Source organism: Xenopus tropicalis, chromosome 2 (genome assembly GCF_000004195.4).
Source record: "Xenopus tropicalis strain Nigerian chromosome 2, UCB_Xtro_10.0, whole genome shotgun sequence".
Lineage (NCBI taxonomy): Eukaryota > Metazoa > Chordata > Amphibia > Anura > Pipidae > Xenopus > Xenopus tropicalis.
In genome coordinates, this window is record NC_030678.2 from 175,013,650 (window position 1) to 175,035,270 (window position 21,621).

General features: G+C 52.1%; 1 protein-coding gene and 1 pseudogene across 1 annotated transcript in view; one reads left to right on the top strand and one right to left on the bottom strand.

Moving 5' to 3' along the window:
• LOC116406442 overlaps positions 1 to 21,621 on the bottom strand; it is a 954,163-nt pseudogene that overhangs the window by 544,252 nt on the left and 388,290 nt on the right.
• chrdl2 (chordin like 2) overlaps positions 13,488 to 21,621 on the top strand; it is a 50,006-nt gene continuing 41,872 nt past the window's right edge. The window contains exon 1 of the mRNA XM_031896289.1: positions 13,488 to 13,678. Coding sequence (XP_031752149.1) covers positions 13,591 to 13,678 — 88 coding nt within the window. The 5' untranslated portion in view covers positions 13,488 to 13,590. The remainder of the gene's footprint in view (positions 13,679 to 21,621) is intronic.

Consider the following 21,621-nt stretch of genomic DNA (forward strand, 5'->3'; position numbering starts at 1 on the left):
ACCTTGTTATGGGCTAAGGGGGCCCAGCCTGAAGGCCAGTTAGGGGGGGATTTGGGGTGAGTGCTTATTTGTGCCCTGGGTACCCCTGGAACTATAGCGGGGTGACTGTTACCCCAATGTTTCTATATATCTGTAACCTTGTTATGGGCTAAGGGGGCCCAGCCTGAAGGCCAGTTAGGGGGGATTTGGGGTGAGTGCTTATTTGTGCCCTGGGTACCCCTGGAACTATAGCGGGGTGACTGTTACCCCAATGTTTCTATATATCTGTAACCTTGTTATGGGCTAAGGGGGCCCAGCCTGAAGGCCAGTTAGGGGGGGATTTGGGGTGAGTGCTTATTTGTGCCCTGGGTACCCCTGGAACTATAGCGGGGGTGACTGTTACCCCAATGTTTCTATATATCTGTAACCTTGTTATGGGCTAAGGGGGCCCAGCCTGAAGGCCAGTTAGGGGGATTTGGGTGAGTGCTTATTTGTGCCCTGGGTACCCCTGGAACTATAGCAGGGTGACTGTTACCCCAATGTTCTATATATCTGTAACCTTGTTATGGGCTAAGGGGGCCCAGCCTGAAGGCCAGTTAGGGGGGGATTTGGGGTGAGTGCTTATTTGTGCCCTGGGTACCCCTGGAACTATAGCGGGGTGACTGTTACCCCAATGTTTCTATATATCTGTAACCTTGTTATGGGCTAAGGGGCCCAGCCTGAAGGCCAGTTAGGGGGGATTTGGGGTGAGTGCTTATTTGTGCCCTGGGTACCCCTGGAAACTATAGCGGGGTGACTGTTACCCCAATGTTTCTATATATCTGTAACCTTGTTATGGGCTAAGGGGGCCCAGCCTGAAGGCCAGTTAGGGGGGGATTTGGGGTGAGTGCTTATTTGTGCCCTGGGTACCCCTGGAACTATAGCAGGGTGACTGTTACCCCAATGTTTCTATATATCTGTAACCTTGTTATGGGCTAAGGGGGCCCAGCCTGAAGGCCAGTTAGGGGGGATTTGGGGTGAGTGCTTATTTGTGCCCTGGGTACCCCTGGAACTATAGCGGGGTGACTGTTACCCCAATGTTTCTATATATCTGTAACCTTGTTATGGGCTAAGGGGGCCCAGCCTGAAGGCCAGTTAGGGGGGGATTTGGGGTGAGTGCTTATTTGTGCCCTGGGTACCCCTGGAACTATAGCGGGGTGACTGTTACCCCAATGTTTCTATATATCTGTAACCTTGTTATGGGCTAAGGGGGCCCAGCCTGAAGGCCAGTTAGGGGGGGATTTGGGGTGAGTGCTTATTTGTGCCCTGGGTACCCCTGGAACTATAGCGGGGTGACTGTTACCCCAATGTTTCTATATATCTGTAACCTTGTTATGGGCTAAGGGGGCCCAGCCTGAAGGCCAGTTAGGGGGGGATTTGGGGTGAGTGCTTATTTGTGCCCTGGGTACCCCTGGAACTATAGCGGGGTGACTTTTACCCCAATGTTTCTATATATCTGTTATGAGAGGAGGGGGCCCAGCCTGGGGGGCAGGTAGGAATATGTTGTACCCCTGAAGAATTCCAGTTTCACTGATCCCCAGAGCCCTTGGCTGCCCGGGATTCCTGTATTTACAGCAAGGGGTGATTTATAGGGGAAGGCAAGACTTTACCCAGAATGCTTCGGTGCAGCAGGAAGCCCCCGTCACGCTTGGGGATTACATGGAAGGAAAATAAATACACGGAGGTTCCAGTTTCGGAGCGGAGGGGTTTGAGTCTGTAACATAATCACTCCCTGAACTGAAGTTCACCTTCCGTGCCCGTATCGCACACACGTATCACACACACACACACGTATCACACACACACACGTATCACACACACACACACACGTATCACACACACGTATCACACACACACACACACGTATCACACACACGTATCACACACACACACACACACGTATCACACACACACACGTATCACACACACACACGTATCACACACACACACGTATCACACACACACACACACGTATCACACACACGTATCACACACACACACGTATCACACACACACCACACACGTATCACACACACACGTATCACACACACACACGTATCACACACACACACGTATCACACACACACACACGTATCACACACACCACACACGTATCACACACACGTATCACACACACACACACGTATCACACACACACACACGTATCACACACACGTATCACACACACACGTATCACACACACACGTATCACACACACACGTATCACACACACACGTATCACACACACACGTATCACACACACGTATCACACACACACACACGCGTATCACACACACACACACACACACACGCGTATCACACACACACGTATCACACACACACACACGCGTATCACACACACACACACACACACACGCGTATCACACACACACACACGCGTATCACACACACACACACACACACACGCGTATCACACACACACACGCGTATCACACACACACACACACACACGCGTATCACACACACAACACGCGTATCACACACACACACGCGTATCACACACACACACACACACGCATCACACACACACACACGCGTATCACACACACACACGCGTATCACACACACACACGCGTATCACACACACACACGCGTATCACACACACACACGCGTATCACACACACACAGACACACACACACGCGCGTATCACACACACACGCGCGTATCACACACACACCGCGTATCACACACACACGCGCGCGCGTATCACCACACACACACCACAACACGCGCGCGTATCACACACACACACACACACGCGCGCGTATCACACACACACACGCGCGCGTATCACACACACACACACACACACGCGCGCGAGTATCACACACACACACACACACGCGCGCGTATCACACACACACACACGCGCGCGCGTATCACACACACACACACGCGCGCGCGTATCACACACACGCGTATCACACACGCGTATCACACACACACATGTATCTCAACAACACACACACACACACGTATCTCACACACACACGTATCTCACACACACACACACACACGTATCACACCACACACCACGTATCACACACACACACAACGTATCACACACACACGTATCACACACAACAGCACACACACGTATCACACACACACACGTATCCACACACACCACACGTATCACACACACACACGTATCACACACACACCGTATCACACACACACGTATCACACACACACGTATCACACACACGTATCACACACACGTATCAAACACACACACGTATCACACACACACACACACGTATCAAACACACACACACATATCACACACACACACACACGCGCGTATCACACACACACACACACACACGCGCGTATCACACACACACACACACACACGCGCGTATCACACACACACACACACACACACGCGCGCGTATCACACACGCGCGCGTATCACACACACGCGCGTATCACACACACACACACACACACACACACACACGCGCGTATCACACACACACACACGCGCGTACACACACACACACACACACACGCGCGTATCACACACACACACACACGCGCGCGTATCACACACACACACACACACGCGCGTATCACACACACACACACACACGCGCGTATCACACACACACGCGTATCACACACACACACACACACGCGTATCACACACACACGTATCACACACACACGTATCACACACACACACGTATCACACACACACACGTATCACACACACACACGTATCACACACACACACGTATCACAACACACACACGTATCACACACACACACGTATCACACACACACGTATCACACACACACGTATCACACACACACACACGTATCAAACACACACACGTATCACACACACACACACACACACACGTATCAAACACACACGCATATCACACACACACACACACGCGCGTATCACACACACAACAGACACACACACACACACGCGCGTATCACACACACACACACGCGCGTATCACACACACACACACACACGCGCGCGTATCACACACACACGCGCGTATCAACACACACACACACACACACACACACACACACACGCGCGTATCACACACACACACACACGCGCGTATCAACACACACACACACACGCGCGTATCACACACACACACACGCGCGTATCACACACACACACACACACACGCGCGTATCACACACACACACACGCGCGTATCACACACACACGCGTATCACACACACACACACACGCGTATCACACACACACGTATCACACGCGCGCGCGTATCACACACACGCGCGCGCGCGCACATCACACACACACACACGCGCGCGCGCGCACATCACACACACACACACACCCGCGCGCGCAGCGCGCGCGCGCGCGCGCATCACACACACACGCGCGCGCATCACACACACACGGCGCGCGTATCACACACACACACGCGCGCGCGCATCACACACACGCGCGCGCGCATCACACCCGCGCGCGTATCACACACACGCGCGCGCGCGCGCATCACACACACACGCGCGCGCGCGCGCATCACACACACGCGCGTATCACACACACACACGCGCGTATCACACACACACGCGCGTATCACACACACACGCGCGTATCACACACACACACGCGCGTATCACACACACACACAGCACACACGCGCCGTATCACACACACACGCGCGTATCACACACACAGCACACACACAGCGCGTATCACACACACACACACACGCGCGTATCACACACACACACACACGCGCGTATCACACACACACGCGCGTATCACACACACACGCGCGTATCACACACACACACGCGCGCGCGTATCACACACACACGCGCGCGCGCGTATCACACACACACGCGCGCGCGTATCACACACGCGCGCGCGCGTATCACACACACACGCGCGCGGCGTAATCACACACACACGCGCGCGCGTATCACACACACGCGCGCGTATCACACACACACACACGCGCGTATCACACACCACACACGTATCACACACGCGTATCACACACACACACATGTATCACACACACACACACACGTATCACACACACACACACGTATCACACACACACACACGTATCACACACACACGTATCACACACACACGTATCACACCACACACACACACACACGTATCTCACACAGACACACGTATCAGCACACACACACACGTATCACCACACAACACGTATCAACACACACACACACGTATCACACACACACGTATCACACACACACAACACACACACGTATCTCAACACAACACGTATCACACACACACACACACGTATCACACACACACACACACGTATCACACAACACACACGTATCACACACACACACACCGTATCACACACACACACACGTATCACAACACACACGAAACACACGTATCACATCACACCACGTATCACACACACAGTCGTATCACACACACACGTATCACACACACACGGTATCACACACACACGTATCACACACCACACACGTTATCAAACACACACACGTATCACACACACACACACCACACACGTATCAAACACACACACACACACACGCGCGCGTATCACAACACACACACACGCGCGTATCACACACACACACACACACACACGCGCGTATCACACACACCACACACAACACACACAGTCACGCGCGCGCGTATCACACACACACGCGCGTATCACACACACACACACACACACACACACACACACACACCGCGCGTATCACACACACACACACACGCGCGTATCACACACCACACACGCGCGTATCAACACACACACACACGCGCGTATCACACACACACACACACACACGCGCGTATCACACACACACCACACACACACGCGCGTATCACACACACACACACACACACACACACACGCGCGTATCACACACACACCACACACACACACACGCGCGCGCGTATCACACACACACGCGCGTATCACACACACACAGCACACACACACACACACACGCGCGTATCACACACACACACACACACACGCGCGTATCACACACACACACACACAACAATCACACGCGCGCGTATCACAACACACACCACACGCGCGTATCACACACACACACACACACACGCGCGTATCACACACACACACACGCGCGTATCACACACACACGCGTATCACACACCACCACACACTCAGCGTATCACACACACACGTATCACACGCGCGCGCGTATCACACACACGCGCGCGCGCGCACATCACACACACACGCGCGCGCGCGCACATCACACACACACGCGCGCGCGCGCATCACACACGCGCGCGCGCGCGCGCATCACACACACACACGCGCGCATCACACACACACGCGCGCGTATCACACACACACACGCGCGCGCGCGCGCATCAACACACACACACGCGCGCGCGCGCATCACACACGCGCGCGTATCACACACACACGCGCGCGCGCGCATCACACACACACGCGCGCGCGCGCATCACACACACGCGCGTATCAGCAACACACACGCGCATCACACACACACGCGTATCACACACACACGCGCGTATCACACACACAACGCGCGTATCACACACACACACACGCGCGTATCACACACAACACACACACGCCCGTATCACACACACACACGCGCGTATCACACACGCGCGTATCACACACACACACACACGCGCGTATCACACACACGCGCGTATCACACACACACGCGCGTATCACACACACACACGCGCGCGCGTATCTCACACACGCGCGCGCGCGTATCACACACACGCGCGCGCGCGTATCACACACACACGCGCGCGCGTATCACACACACACGCGCGCGTATCACACACACACACGCGCGTATCACACACACACACACACGTATCACACACGCGTATCACACACACACACATGTATCACACACACACACACACGTATCACACACACACACACGTATCACACAACACACACACGTATCACACACACACGTATCACACACACACACACACGTATCTCACACAAACACGTATCACACACACACACACGTATCACACACACACACGTATCACACACACACACACGTATCACACACACACGTATCACACACACACACACACACGTATCTCACACAAACACGTATCACACACACACACACACGTATCACACACACACACGTATCACACACACACACACACGTATCACACACACACACACACACGTATCACACACACACGTATCACACACACACGTATCACACACACACACACGTATCTCACACAAACACGTATCACACACACACACGTATCACACACACACACGTATCCACACACACACGTATCACACACACACACACACACACACACACGTATCACACACACACGTATCACACACACACACACGTATCACACACACACACACGTATCTCACACACACACACACACGTATCACACACACACGTATCACAGACACACACACACACACACGTATCACACACACACACACGTATCTCACACACACACACACACACACACACACACACCACACAACACACACACACCCACACACACACACGCGCGTATCACACAACACACGCGCGTATCACACACCACACGCGCGTATCACACACAACACGCGCGTATCACACACACACGCGCGTATCACACACACACGCGCGTATCACACACACACGCGCGTATCACACACACACGCGCGTATCACACACACACGCGCGTATCACACACACACCGCGCGTATCACACACACACACGCGCGTATCAACACACACACACGCGCGTATCACACACACACACGCGCGTATCACACACACACACGCGCGCGTATCACACACACACACACGCGCGCGTATCACACACACACACACCGCGCGTATCACACACCGCGCGTATCACACACCACACACACACACAGCGCGTATCAACACACACGCGTATCACACACACACACACACACAACACACGCGTATCACACACACACACACACACACGCGTATCACACACACACACACACACACGCGTATCACACACACACACACGCGTATCACAAATACACAACGCGTATCACACACACACGCGTTAATCACACACACACGTATCACACACACACACACACACACGCGCGCGTATCACACACACACACACGCGCGCGCGTATCACACACACACACACGCGCGCGCGTATCACACACACACACACACACGTATCTCACACAAACACGTATCACACACACGTATCACACGCGCGTATCACACACACACGCGCGTATCACACACACACGCGCGTATCACACACACACACACACGCGCGCATCACACACACACACACACACACGCGCGTATCACACACACACACGCGTATCACACACACACACGCGTATCACACACACACACACACACACCGCGTATCACACACACACACGTATACACACACACGCGTATCACACACCACACGCGCGCGCATCACACACACACAACACACACACACGCGCGCGTATCACACACACACGCGCGCGCATCACACACGCGCCGCGCGCGGCGCGCGCGTATCACACACACACACACGCGCGTATCACACACACACGCGCGAGTATCACACACACACGCGCGCGTATCACACACACGCGCGCGTATCACACACACGCGCGCGTATCACACACACGCGCGCGTATCACACACACGCGCGCGTATCACACACACGCGCGCGTATCACACACACGCGCGCGTATCACACACACGCGCGTATCACACACACGCGCGTATCACACACACGCGCGTATCACACACACGCGCGTATCACACACACGCGCGTATCACACACACGCGCGTATCACACACACGCGCGTATCACACACACGCGCGTATCACACACACATGTATCACACACACACACGTATCTCACACAAACACGTATCACACACACGTATCACACACACCACGTATCACACACACACGTATCACACACACACACACACACGTATCTCACACAAACACGTATCACACACACCACACGTATCACAGGCACCACACACACACACACGTATCACACACACACGTATCACACACACACACGTATCTCACACAAACACGTATCACAAGCACACACACACGTATCACACACACACACGTATCACACACACACACACGTATCACACACACACACACGTATCTCACACAAACACGTATCACACACACACACACACGTATCACACACACACGTATCACACACACACGTATCACACACACACACACACGTATCTCACACAAACATGTATCACACACACACACACACACACACGTATCACACACACACGTATCTCACACAAACACGTATCACACACACACACACACGTATCACACACACACAGTATCACACACACACGTATCACACACACACGTATCACACACACACGTATCACACACACACACACACGTATCACACACACACACACACACGTATCACACACACACACGTATCACACACACACACGTATCACACACACACGTATCACACACACACGTATCACACACACACGTATCACACACACACACACACGTATCACACACACACACACGTATCACACACACACGTATCACACACACACACACACGTATCACACACACACACACACGTATCACACACACACGTATTACACACACACGTATCACACACACACGTATCACACACACACACACACGTATCACACACACACACACACGTATCACACACACACACACACACGTATCACACACACACACACGTATCACACACACACACACACGTATCACACACACACACACGTATCACACACACACACACGTATCTCACACAAACACGTATCACACACACACACACACGTATCACACACCACAACGTATCACCACACACACGTATCACACACACACGACACACACGTATCTCACACACAAACATGTATCACACACATACACACACACACACACGTATCACACACACACGTATCACACACACACGTTATCTCACACAAACACGTATCACACACACACACACACGTATCACACACACGTATCACACACACACGTATCACACACACACGTATCACACACAACAACGTATCACACACACACACACACGTATCTACAAAACAGTATCACACACACACAACGTATCACACACACACGTATCACACCACACGTATCTCACACAACACAGTATCACACCACACACACACGTATCACACACACACGTATCACACACACACGTATCACACACACACGTATCACACAACACACACACGTATCACACACAACACACACGTATCACACACACACCACACGTATCACACACACACACACACGTATCACACACACACACGTATCACACACACACACGTATCCACACACACACGTATCCAACACACACGTATCACACACACACGTATCACACACACACGTATACACACACACACGTATCACACACACACGTATCACACACACACGTATCACACACACACACATTCACACGTACACACACACACACACGTATCACACACACACACGTATCACACACACACACACACACACGTATCACACACACACACACACACACGTATGCGACACACACACACGTATCACACACACACACACACACGTATCACACACACACGTATCACACACACACACACACGTATCACACACACACGTATCACACACACACACCACACACACGTATCACAACACACACCACACGTATCACAACACACACGTATCACACACACACACACCACACGTATCACACACACACGTATCACACACACACGTATCACACACACACGTATCACACACACACCACACACGTATCACACACACAGCACACACAACACGTATCACACACACACACAGCACACGTATCACACACACACACACACACACGTATCACACACACACACACGTATCACACACACACACACACGTATCACACACACACACGTATCACACACACACACACACGTATCACACACACACGTATCACACACACCACGTCACACACACACACACACACTCACACACACACGTATCACACACACACACACACGTATCACACACACACGTATCACACACACACGTATCACAACACACAACACGTATCACACACACACACACTACGTATCACACACAACGTACACACACACACACTCGTTCACGTATCACAACACACACACGTATCACACACACACGTATCACACACACACACACGTATCACACACACACACACGTATCACACACACACACACACGTATCACACACACACACACACACACACGTATCACACACACGGGGGACTGTAAATGGAGCTCTACTTTCCCTTTAAAGGTTCTTTACTGATTTTTAGAGGGGGCGGGGGTAATATCATTATCAGCTTCTGTAGTGCTGGGGTTTGCTCTAGTCTCTGGTTGCTACTAGGTGTTTCATCCTAGCAACCTGGCAGTGAGTCCAAACCAAAATGCCGCTTTAAATTGCAATACGTGATATTAGGTGGGGCCCCCAGAAGTGCCCCTTTGGCCCCGGCCCTAAAAGCGATTCTGCCCCCCCCCATGGCTTCTCTTTGCTGCCGGTACTCTGCTTGCCCCACCCCCGGCATCCCCACCTTTATGTTAACTTTTTGTATATTATAGAAAGGCCAATTCTAAGCAACTTTTCAATTGGTCTTCATTTTTTGTCTCATACGTTTTTGTATTATTTTCATTTTTCTTCTAACTCTTTGCAGATTTCAAATGGGGGTCACTGACCCCGGCAGCCAAAACCTATTGCTCTGTGCGGCTCCAGTTTTATTGTTATTGTTACTTTTTATTCCTTCTCTTTCTATTCAGCCCCTCCCCTATTCATATTCCTGTCTCTCATCCAAACCACTCCCTGGTTGCTAAGGTAAATTGCATCTTAGCAACCAAATAGCTGCCGCAACTCCAAGCTGGAGAGCTGAGGAACAAAAACTGAAATAATTGAGAAACTACAAATAATAAAAAAAAAATGAGGACCAATTACAAATTGTCTCAGAATATTACTCTCTACATCATACTGAAAGTTAACTTATCCTTTGTTTTCTCCTTAAGAACCAGAAATTAGAGACTTTACCCAACACTTAAGGAGTTATGGGCGGAGACATGGTTTCATTTATTAATTTCCCAGGTTTCATATATTAGTTCAGCTCCATGTATATAACCTGAGGTGTGGGAATACCGTCTGTTTTAAAGAGACAGTAACCCCCTTGTGCAACATGAGTCAATATGCAATTGGTCCTTATTTTTTATGATTTATAGTTTTTTCATTATTTTAGTGTTCAGCAGCTCTCTAGTTTGGAGTTTCAGCAGCTATTTGGTTGCTGGGGGCCAAATTACCTTAGTAACCAAGGAGTAATTTGAATGAGAGGCAGGTATATGAATAGGGGAGGGGCTGAATAGAAAGATAAGGAATAAAGAGTAACAATAACAATAAAACTGGAGCCTCACAGAGCAATAGGGTTTGGCTGCCGGGGTCAGTGACCCCCATTTGAAAGCTGCAAAGAGGCAGAAGAAGAAGGCAAATAATTAAAAAATGATCAAAAATAAATAATGAAGACCAATTGAAAAGTTGCTGAGGACTGGCCATTCTATAACATACTGACCGTTCACTTGAGAAAAGTCTATGGTTTATGCTATTTCTTCTGCTAAACAGGGAAACTGAATCTCCGCCATGTTTGGTCCCTTTGCGGCAGATAATCCGATTCCCAGAGCGCAGATAATACATTGTTACACAGATACCTCTACTCACACACACAGAAGGGGACACACTCATACACATATGCACAATCACATGTACTCACTCACACACACACACACACAACCAACCTTCTGGTCTCTAATGTGTGAACCAGAGAATCATTTCAATGGACTTCAATGTCCATTGTTTCAATGAACTTCCCCTTTAAAGAGCAGCTGTAAAGCAGATATATATGAGCCGCTGCGCTTACTGTGCTAAGTTCCCCCCCAGGCTTAGGAATGATGGAGAGTACACACACACACACACACACACACACAACCTTCTGGTCTCTAATGTGTGAACCAGAGAATCATTTCAATGGACTTCAATGTCCATTGTTTCAATGAACTTCCCCTTTAAAGAGCAGCTGTAAAGCAGATATATATGAGCCGCTGCGCTTACTGTGCTAAGTTCCCCCCCAGGCTTAGGAATGATGGAGAGTACACACACACACACACACACACACACATATATATATATATACATATACAAACACTCAGTATATCTAAATGGTGCCGGAGGGAGAGCCCACAGAATCCCAGGAAGGAATCAGCAGAGAGAGAGAGAAGGAGCATTTCTCCCGGTGTCCCCGGCGCAGAAGGGGTTAATTCCTGTGCTCCCCTAAAGGTGGCGCCTTGGGTGATAGTGAGCAGTGGTGGTGCAGCCTGAGTGGGAAGCAGTCGGGACGCTGGTTGGGAGACTGTTGCACTCTACTGACTCTCCTGTGCCGTTAGAGCTGTCACGCCTGGATCTGCCCCCGGCCGGAGTCATGTTCCCTGAAGCCAGAGAGCTGTGCCTATTCCTGGGATTCTATCTGCTTTCCCTCGCCTCACACACACACGCCAGAGCCAGAGCCCGTGAGTACATGTGTCGGGCACCGGGGTGTCTGAAATTTGAGCGCCGGCAGGTAACCTGATCACCTTGGGGGCACTCTGGCACCCCCACAGCCTCATAGGTGCTAATGGCATTAGGCTGGGTGCTAAGGGTGTGTGGGAACATGGGGGGGGGGGTTGGACTCAGGTGCCCAGGGTGACAGTGAGTGGGACATGGGCACATTCTGTAGGATCTGCACAGAGATAGGAGTTACCATAGGTGTTCCCTGAGTGTGCCGCGAGCCCTACTGGCAACTACACTGTGTACTTGTGTGTCTTGCACGACTTACTCTTGCACACTTATAGTGACTGCCTTAAACTTCGTATTCAAATTGAATGGGTTAGATATGACAGTAAGTGTACAAGCCCCCCTGTGGGTTAGATGTGACAGTAAGTGTACAAGCCCCCTGTGGGATAGATGTGACAGTAAGTGTACAAGCCCCCCTGTGGGTTAGATGTGACAGTAAGTGTACAAGCCCCCCTGTGGGATAGATTTGACAGTAAGTGTACAAGCCCCCCTGTGGGGTAGATGTGACAGTAAGTGTACAAGCCCCCCTGTGGGGTAGATGTGACAGTAAGTGTACAAGCCCCCCTGTGGGTTAGATGTGACAGTAAGTGTACAAGCCCCCCTGTGGGATAGATTTGACAGTAAGTGTACAAGCCCCCCTGTGGGGTAGATGTGACAGTAAGTGTACAAGCCCCCCTGTGGGGTAGATGTGACAGTAAGTGTACAAGCCCCCCTGTGGGGTAGATGTGACAGTAAGTGTACAAGCCCCCTGTGGGATAGATGTGACAGTAAGTGTACAAGCCCCCCTGTGGGTTAGATGTGACAGTAAGTGTACAAGCCCCCTGTGGGATAGATTTGACAGTAAGTGTACAAGCCCCCCTGTGGGGTAGATGTGACAGTAAGTGTACAAGCCCCCCTGTGGGGTAGATGTGACAGTAAGTGTACAAGCCCCCCTGTGGGGTAGATGTGACAGTAAGTGTACAAGCCCCCCTGTGGGATAGATGTGACAGTAAGTGTACAAGCCCCCCTGTGGGATAGATGTGACAGTAAGTGTACAAGCCCCCCTGTGGGGTAGATGTGACAGTAAGTGTACAAGCCCCCCTGTGGGGTAGATGTGACAGTAAGTTTACAAGCCCCCCTGTGGGGTAGATGTGACAGTAAGTGTACAAGCCCCCCTGTGGGTTAGATGTGACAGTAAGTGTACAAGCCCCCCTGTGGGATAGATTTGACAGTAAGTGTACAAGCCCCCCTGTGGGGTAGATGTGACAGTAAGTGTACAAGCCCCCCTGTGGGGTAGATGTGACAGTAAGTGTACAAGCCCCCCTGTGGGATAGATGTGACAGTAAGTGTACAAGCCCCCCTGTGGGATAGATGTGACAGTAAGTGTACAAGCCCCCCTGTGGGGTAGATGTGACAGTAAGTGTACAAGCCCCCCTGTGGGGTAGATGTGACAGTAAGTTTACAAGCCCCCCTGTGGGGTAGATGTGACAGTAAGTGTACAAGCCCCCCTGTGGGATAGATGTGACAGTAAGTGTACAAGCCCCCCTGTGGGTTAGATGTGACAGTAAGTGTACAAGCCCCCTGTGGGTTAGATGTGACAGTAAGTGTACAAGCCCCCCTGTGGGTTAGATGTGACAGTAAGTGTACAAGCCCCCTGTGGGATAGATGTGACAGTAAGTGTACAAGCCCCTGTGGGATAGATGTGACAGTAAGTGTACAAGCCCCTCTGTGGGATAGATGTGACGGTAAGTGTACAAGGCCCCCTGTGGGTTAGATGTGACAGTAAGTGTACAAGCCCCCTGTGGGATAGATGTGACAGTAAGTGTACAAGCCCCCTCTGTGGGATAGATGTGACAGTAAGTGTACAAGCCCCTCTGTGGGATAGATGTGACGGTAAGTGTACAAGCCCCCCTGTGGGGTAGATGTGACAGTAAGTGTACAAGCCCCCCTGTGGGGTAGATGTGACAGTAAGTGTACAAGCCCCCCTGTGGGGTAGATGTGACAGTAAGTGTACAAGCCCCCCTGTGGGGTAGATGTGACAGTAAGTGTACAAGCCCCCCTGTGGGATAGATGTGACAGTAAGTGTACAAGCCCCCCTGTGGGATAGATGTGACAGTAAGTGTACAAGCCCCCCTGTGGGATAGATGTGACAGTAAGTGTACAAGCCCCCCTGTGGGGTAGATGTGACAGTAAGTGTACAAGCCCCCCTGTGGGGTAGATGTGACAGTAAGTGTACAAGCCCCCTGTGGGGTAGATGTGACAGTAAGTGTACAAGCCCCCCTGTGGGATAGATGTGACAGTAAGTGTACAAGCCCCCCTGTGGGATAGATGTGACAGTAAGTGTACAAGCCCCCCTGTGGGGTAGATGTGACAGTAAGTGTACAAGCCCCCCTGTGGGGTAGATGTGACAGTAAGTGTACAAGCCCCCCTGTGGGGTAGATGTGACAGTAAGTGCAAGCCCCCCTGTGGGGTAGATGTGACAGTAAGTGTACAAGCCCCCCTGTGGGGTAGATGTGACAGTAAGTGTACAAGCCCCCCTGTGGGATAGATGTGACAGTAAGTGTACAAGCCCCCCTGTGGGGTAGATGTGACAGTAAGTGTACAAGCCCCTCTGTGGGATAGATGTGACAGTAAGTGTACAAGCCCCTGTGGGATAGATGTGACAGTAAGTGTACAAGCCCCCCTGTGGGTTAGATGTGACAGTAAGTGTACAAGCCCCCCTGTGGGATAGATGTGACAGTAAGTGTACAAGCCCCCTGTGGGATAGATGTGACAGTAAGTGTACAAGCCCCCTGTGGGGTAGATGTGACAGTAAGTGTACAAGCCCCCCTGTGGGTTAGATGTGACAGTAAGTGTACAAGCCCCCCTGTGGGGTAGATGTGACAGTAAGTGTAACAAGCCCCCTGTGGGGTAGATGTGACAGTAAGTGTACAAGCCCCCCTGTGGGGGTAGATGTGACAGTAAGTGTACAAGCCCCCCTGTGGGATAGATGTGACAGTAAGTGTACAAGCCCCCCTGTGGGTTAGATGTGACAGTAAGTGTACAAGCCCCCCTGTGGGGTAGATGTGACAGTAAGTGTACAAGCCCCCCTGTGGATAGATGTGACAGTAAGTGTACAAGCCCCCCCTTGGTAGATGTGACAAGTAAGGGTTACAAAGTGTACAAGCCCCTCTGTGGGGTAGTAGATGTGACAGTAAGTGTACAAGCCCCCCTGTGGGGTAGATGTGACAGTAAGTGTACAAGCCCCTCTGTGGGGTAGATGTGACAGTAAGTGTACAAGCCCCTCTGTGGGGTAGATGTGACAGTAAGTGTACAAGCCCCCCTGTGGGGTAGATGTGACAGTAAGTGTACAAGCCCCTCTGTGGGGTAGATGTGACAGTAAGTGTACAAGCCCCCCTGTGGGGTTAGATGTGACAGTAAGTGTACAAACCCCCCTGTGGGATAGATGTGACAGTAAGTGTACAAGCCCCTCTGTGGGATAGATGTGACAGTAAGTGTACAAGCCCCTCTGTGGGGTAGATGTGACAGTAAGTGTACAAGCCCCCCTGTGGGATAGATGTGACAGTAAGTGTACAAGCCCCCCCTGTGGGGTAGATGTGACAGTAAGTGTACAAGCCCCTCTGTGGGATAGATGTGACAGTTAGTGTACAAGCCCCTCTGTGGGGTAGATGTGACAGTAAGTGTACAAGCCCCCTGTGACAGTAAGTGTACAAGCCCCTCTGTGGGGTAGATGTGACAGTAAGTGTACAAGCCCCTGTGTGGGATAGATGTGACAGTAAGTGTACAGCCCCCTGTGGGATAGATGTGACAGTAAGTGTACAAGCCCCTCTGTGGGGTAGATGTGACAGTAAGTGTACAAGCCCCTCTGTGGGGTAGATGTGACAGTAAGTGTACAAGCCCCCCTGTGGGATAGATGTGACAGTAAGTGTACAAGCCCCTCGTTATTGTGGGAGATGTGACAGTAAGTGTACAAGCCCCCCTGTGGGGTAGATGTGACAGTAAGTGTACAAGCCCCTGTGGATAGATGTGACAGTAAGTGTACAAGCCCCCTGTGGGGTAGATGTGACAGTAAGTGTACAAGCCCCTGTGGGATAGATGTGACAGTAAGTGTACAAGCCCCCTGTGGGGTAGATGTGACAGTAAGTGTACAAGCCCCCTGTGGGATAGATGTGACGGTAAGTGTACAAGCCCCCCTGTGGGGTAGATGTGACGGTAAGTGTACAAGCCCCCCTGTGGGATAGATGTGACAGTAAGTGTACAAGCCCCCCTGTGGGATAGATGTGACAGTAAGTGTACAAGCCCCCTGTGGGGTAGATGTGACAGTAAGTGTACAAGCCCCTCTGTGGGATAGATGTGACAGTAAGTGTACAAGCCCCCCTGTGGGGTAGATGTGACAGTAAGTGTACAAGCCCCCCTGTGGGGTAGATGTGACAGTAAGTGTACAAGCCCCCCTGTGGGATAGATGTGACAGTAAGTGTACAAGCCCCCCTGTGGGTTAGATGTGACAGTAAGTGTACAAGCCCCCTGTGGGATAGATGTGACAGTAAGTGTACAAGCCCCCTGTGGGGTAGATGTGACAGTAAGTGTACAAGCCCCCCTGTGGGTTAGATGTGACAGTAAGTGTACAAGCCCCCTGTGGGGTAGATGTGACAGTAAGTGTACAAGCCCCCCTGTGGGTTAGATGTGACAGTAAGTGTACAAGCCCCCTGTGGGATAGATGTGACAGTAAGTGTACAAGCCCCCCTGTGGGTTAGATGTGACAGTAAGTGTACAAGCCCCCTGTGGGATAGATTTGACAGTAAGTGTACAAGCCCCCCTGTGGGATAGATGTGACAGTAAGTGTACAAGCCCCCCTGTGGGGTAGATGTGACAGTAAGTGTACAAGCTGAGTGTTTAGAAAGACAGAGACAGTTGTGTTGTTGCTTCTATTACTGTTTCAGAACCAATGAAAATTGAGAGTTAAATGAAGCAATTGGTGCACTAGTGTTTATCATTGGGATTGGCTGCATCTGCCAATAACCGCAAACTGGCAGGAGGATAGTAACTTCACAGCACGGGGAGCTCTCATTGGTAGATTAAATAACTGACCAAGGTTTTCCCAGCAGCATGGGACCCTAACCTTATGGCACCCGATGGAAGGCATCTTTATGTGTGCACAGCGCCATTAGCACGCACAATGGGCTTGTTACAGAGACTGGCCAACCAGGCTGTAATGGAACAAAGGGGATCAGGTGCAGGGCAGGCAGTGAGAGTAGTGCGTGTGTAAGGGGATCAGGGTCAGGGCAGGCAGTGAGTGTGTAAGGGGATCAGGTGCAGGGCAGGGCAGGCAGTGAGTGTGTAAGGGGATCAAGGTCAGGGCAGGCAGTGAGACAGTAAGTGTGTAAGGGGATCAGGTGCAGGGCAGGCAGTGAGTGTGTAAGGGGATCAGGGGCAGGGCAGGCAGAGAGAGTAGTGAGTGTGTAAGGGGATCAGGTGCAGGGAAGGCAGTGAGTGCGTAAGGGAATCAGAGGCAGGGCAGGCAGTGAGAGCAGTGAGTGTGTAAGGGGATCAGGTGCAGGGCAGGCAGTGAGAGCAGTGAGTGTGTAAGGGGATCAGGTGCAGGGCAGGCAGTGAGAGCAGTGAGTGTGTAAGGGAATCAGGTGCAGGGCAGGCAGTGAGACAGTGAGTGTGTAAGGGGATCAGGTGCAGGGCAGGCAGTGAGTGTGTAACGGGATCAGGGGCAGGCAGTGAGACAGTGAGTATGTAACGGGATCAGCTGCAGGGCAGGCAGTGAGAGCACTGAGTGTGTAAGGAGATCAGGTACAGGGCAGGCAGTGAGACAGTGAGTATGTAACGGGATCAGCTGCAGGGCAGACAGTGAGAGCACTGAGTGTGTAAGGGAATCAGGTGCAGGGCAGGCAGTGAGACAGTGAGTGTGTAAGGGAATCAGGTGCAGGGCAGGCAGTGAGACAGTGAGTGTGTAAGGGAATCAGGTGCAGGGCAGGCAGTGAGAGCAGTGAGTGAGTAAGGGAATCAGGTGCAGGGCAGGCAGTGAGAGCAGTGAGTGAGTAAGGGAATCAGGTGCAGGGCAGGCAGTGAGACAGTGAGTGTGTAAGGGGATCAGGTGCAGGGCAGGCAGTGAGTGTGTAAGGGGATCAGGTGCAGGGCAGGCAGTGAGAGCACTGAGTGTGTAAGGAGATCCGGTACAGGGCAGGCAGTGAGACAGTGAGTATGTAACGGGATCAGCTGCAGGGCAGGCAGTGAGAGCACTGAGTGTGTAAGGGAATCAGGTGCAGGGCAAGCAGTGAGAGCAGTGAGTGTGTAAGGGGATCAGGCATAGGGCAGGCAGTGAGAGTAGTGAGTGTGTAAGGGGATCAGGCATAGGGCAGGCAGTGAGAGTAAGTGCGTGTGTAAGGGGATGAGGTGCAGGGCAGGCATTGAGTTTGTAAGGGGATCAGGTGCAGGGTAGGCAGTGAATGTGTAAGGCGATCAGGTGCAGGGCAGGCAGTGAGAGCAGTGAGTGTGTAAGGGGGATCAGGTGCAGGGCAGGCAGTGAGAGTAGTGAGTGTGTAAGGGGATCAGGTGCAGGGAAGGCAGTGAGAGTAGTCAGTGTGTAAGGGGATCAGGTGCAGGACAGCAGCTGCAGGGCAGGCAGTGAGTGTGTAAGGGGATCAGCTGCAGTGCAGGCAGTGAGTGTGTAATAGGGTCAGGTGCAGGGCAGGCAGTGAGGGCAGTGAGTATGTAAGGGAATCAGGGGCAGGGCAGGCAGTGAGGGCAGTGAGTGTGTAAGGGAATCAGGGGCAGAGCAGGCAGTAAGAGCAGTGAGTGTGTAAGGCGATCACGTGCAGGGCAGGCAGTGAGTGTGTAAGGGGATCAGGGGCAGGGCAGGCAGTGAGTGTGTAAGGGGATCAGGTGCAGGGCAGGCAGTGAGTGTGTAAGAGGGTCAAGTGCAGGGCAGGCAGTGAGTATGTAAGGGAATCAGGGGCAGGGCAGACAGTGAGAGCAGTGAGTGTGTAAGGGGATCAAGTGTAGGGCAGGCAGTGAGTGTGTACGGGGATCAGGGGCAGGGCAGGCAGTGAGAGCAGTGAATGTGTAAGGGAATGAGGTGCAGGGCAGGCAGTGAGTGTGTAAGGGGATCAGGGGCAGGGCAGGCAGTGAGAGTAGTGAGTGTGTAAGGGGATCAGCTGCAGGGCAGGCAGTGAGTGTGTAAGAGGGTCAGGTGCATGGCAGGCAGTGAGGGCAGTGAGTGTGTAAGGGAATCAGGGGCAGGGCAGGCAGTGAGAGCAGTGAGTGTGTAAGGCGATCACGTGCAGGGCAGGCAGTGAGTGTGTAAGGGGATCAGGGGCAGGGCAGGCAGTGAGAGCAGTGAGTGTGTAAGGGGATGAGGTGCAGGGCAGGCAGTGAGTGTGTAAGGGGATCAGGGGCTGGGCAGGCAGTGAGTGTGTAAGGGGAGCAGGTGCAGGGCAGGCAGTGAGTGTGTAAGGGGATCAGGTGCAGGGAAGGCAGTGAGAGTAGTGAGTGTGTAAGGGGATCAGGCGTAGGGCAGGCAGTGAGAGTAGTGAGTGTGTAAGTGGATCAGGTGCAGGGCAGCAGCTGCAGGGCAGGCAGTGAGAGCGTAAGAGGATAAGGAGCAGGGAAGGCAGTGAGTGTGTAAGGGGATCAGGTGCAGGGCAGGCAGTGAGAGCAGCGAGTGTGTAAGGGGGTCAGCTGCAGGGCAGGCAGTGAGAGTAGTGTGTAAGGGGATCAGCTGCAGGGCAGGCAGTGAGTGTGTAAGGGGATCAGGTGCAGGGCAGGCAGTGAGTGTGTAAGGGGATCAGGTGCAAGGAAGGCAGTGAGAGTAGTGAGTGTGTAAGGGGATCACGCGTAGGGCAGGCAGTGAGAGTAGTGAGTGTGTAAGGGGATCAGGTGCAGGGCAGGCATTGAGTTTGTAAGGGGATCAGGG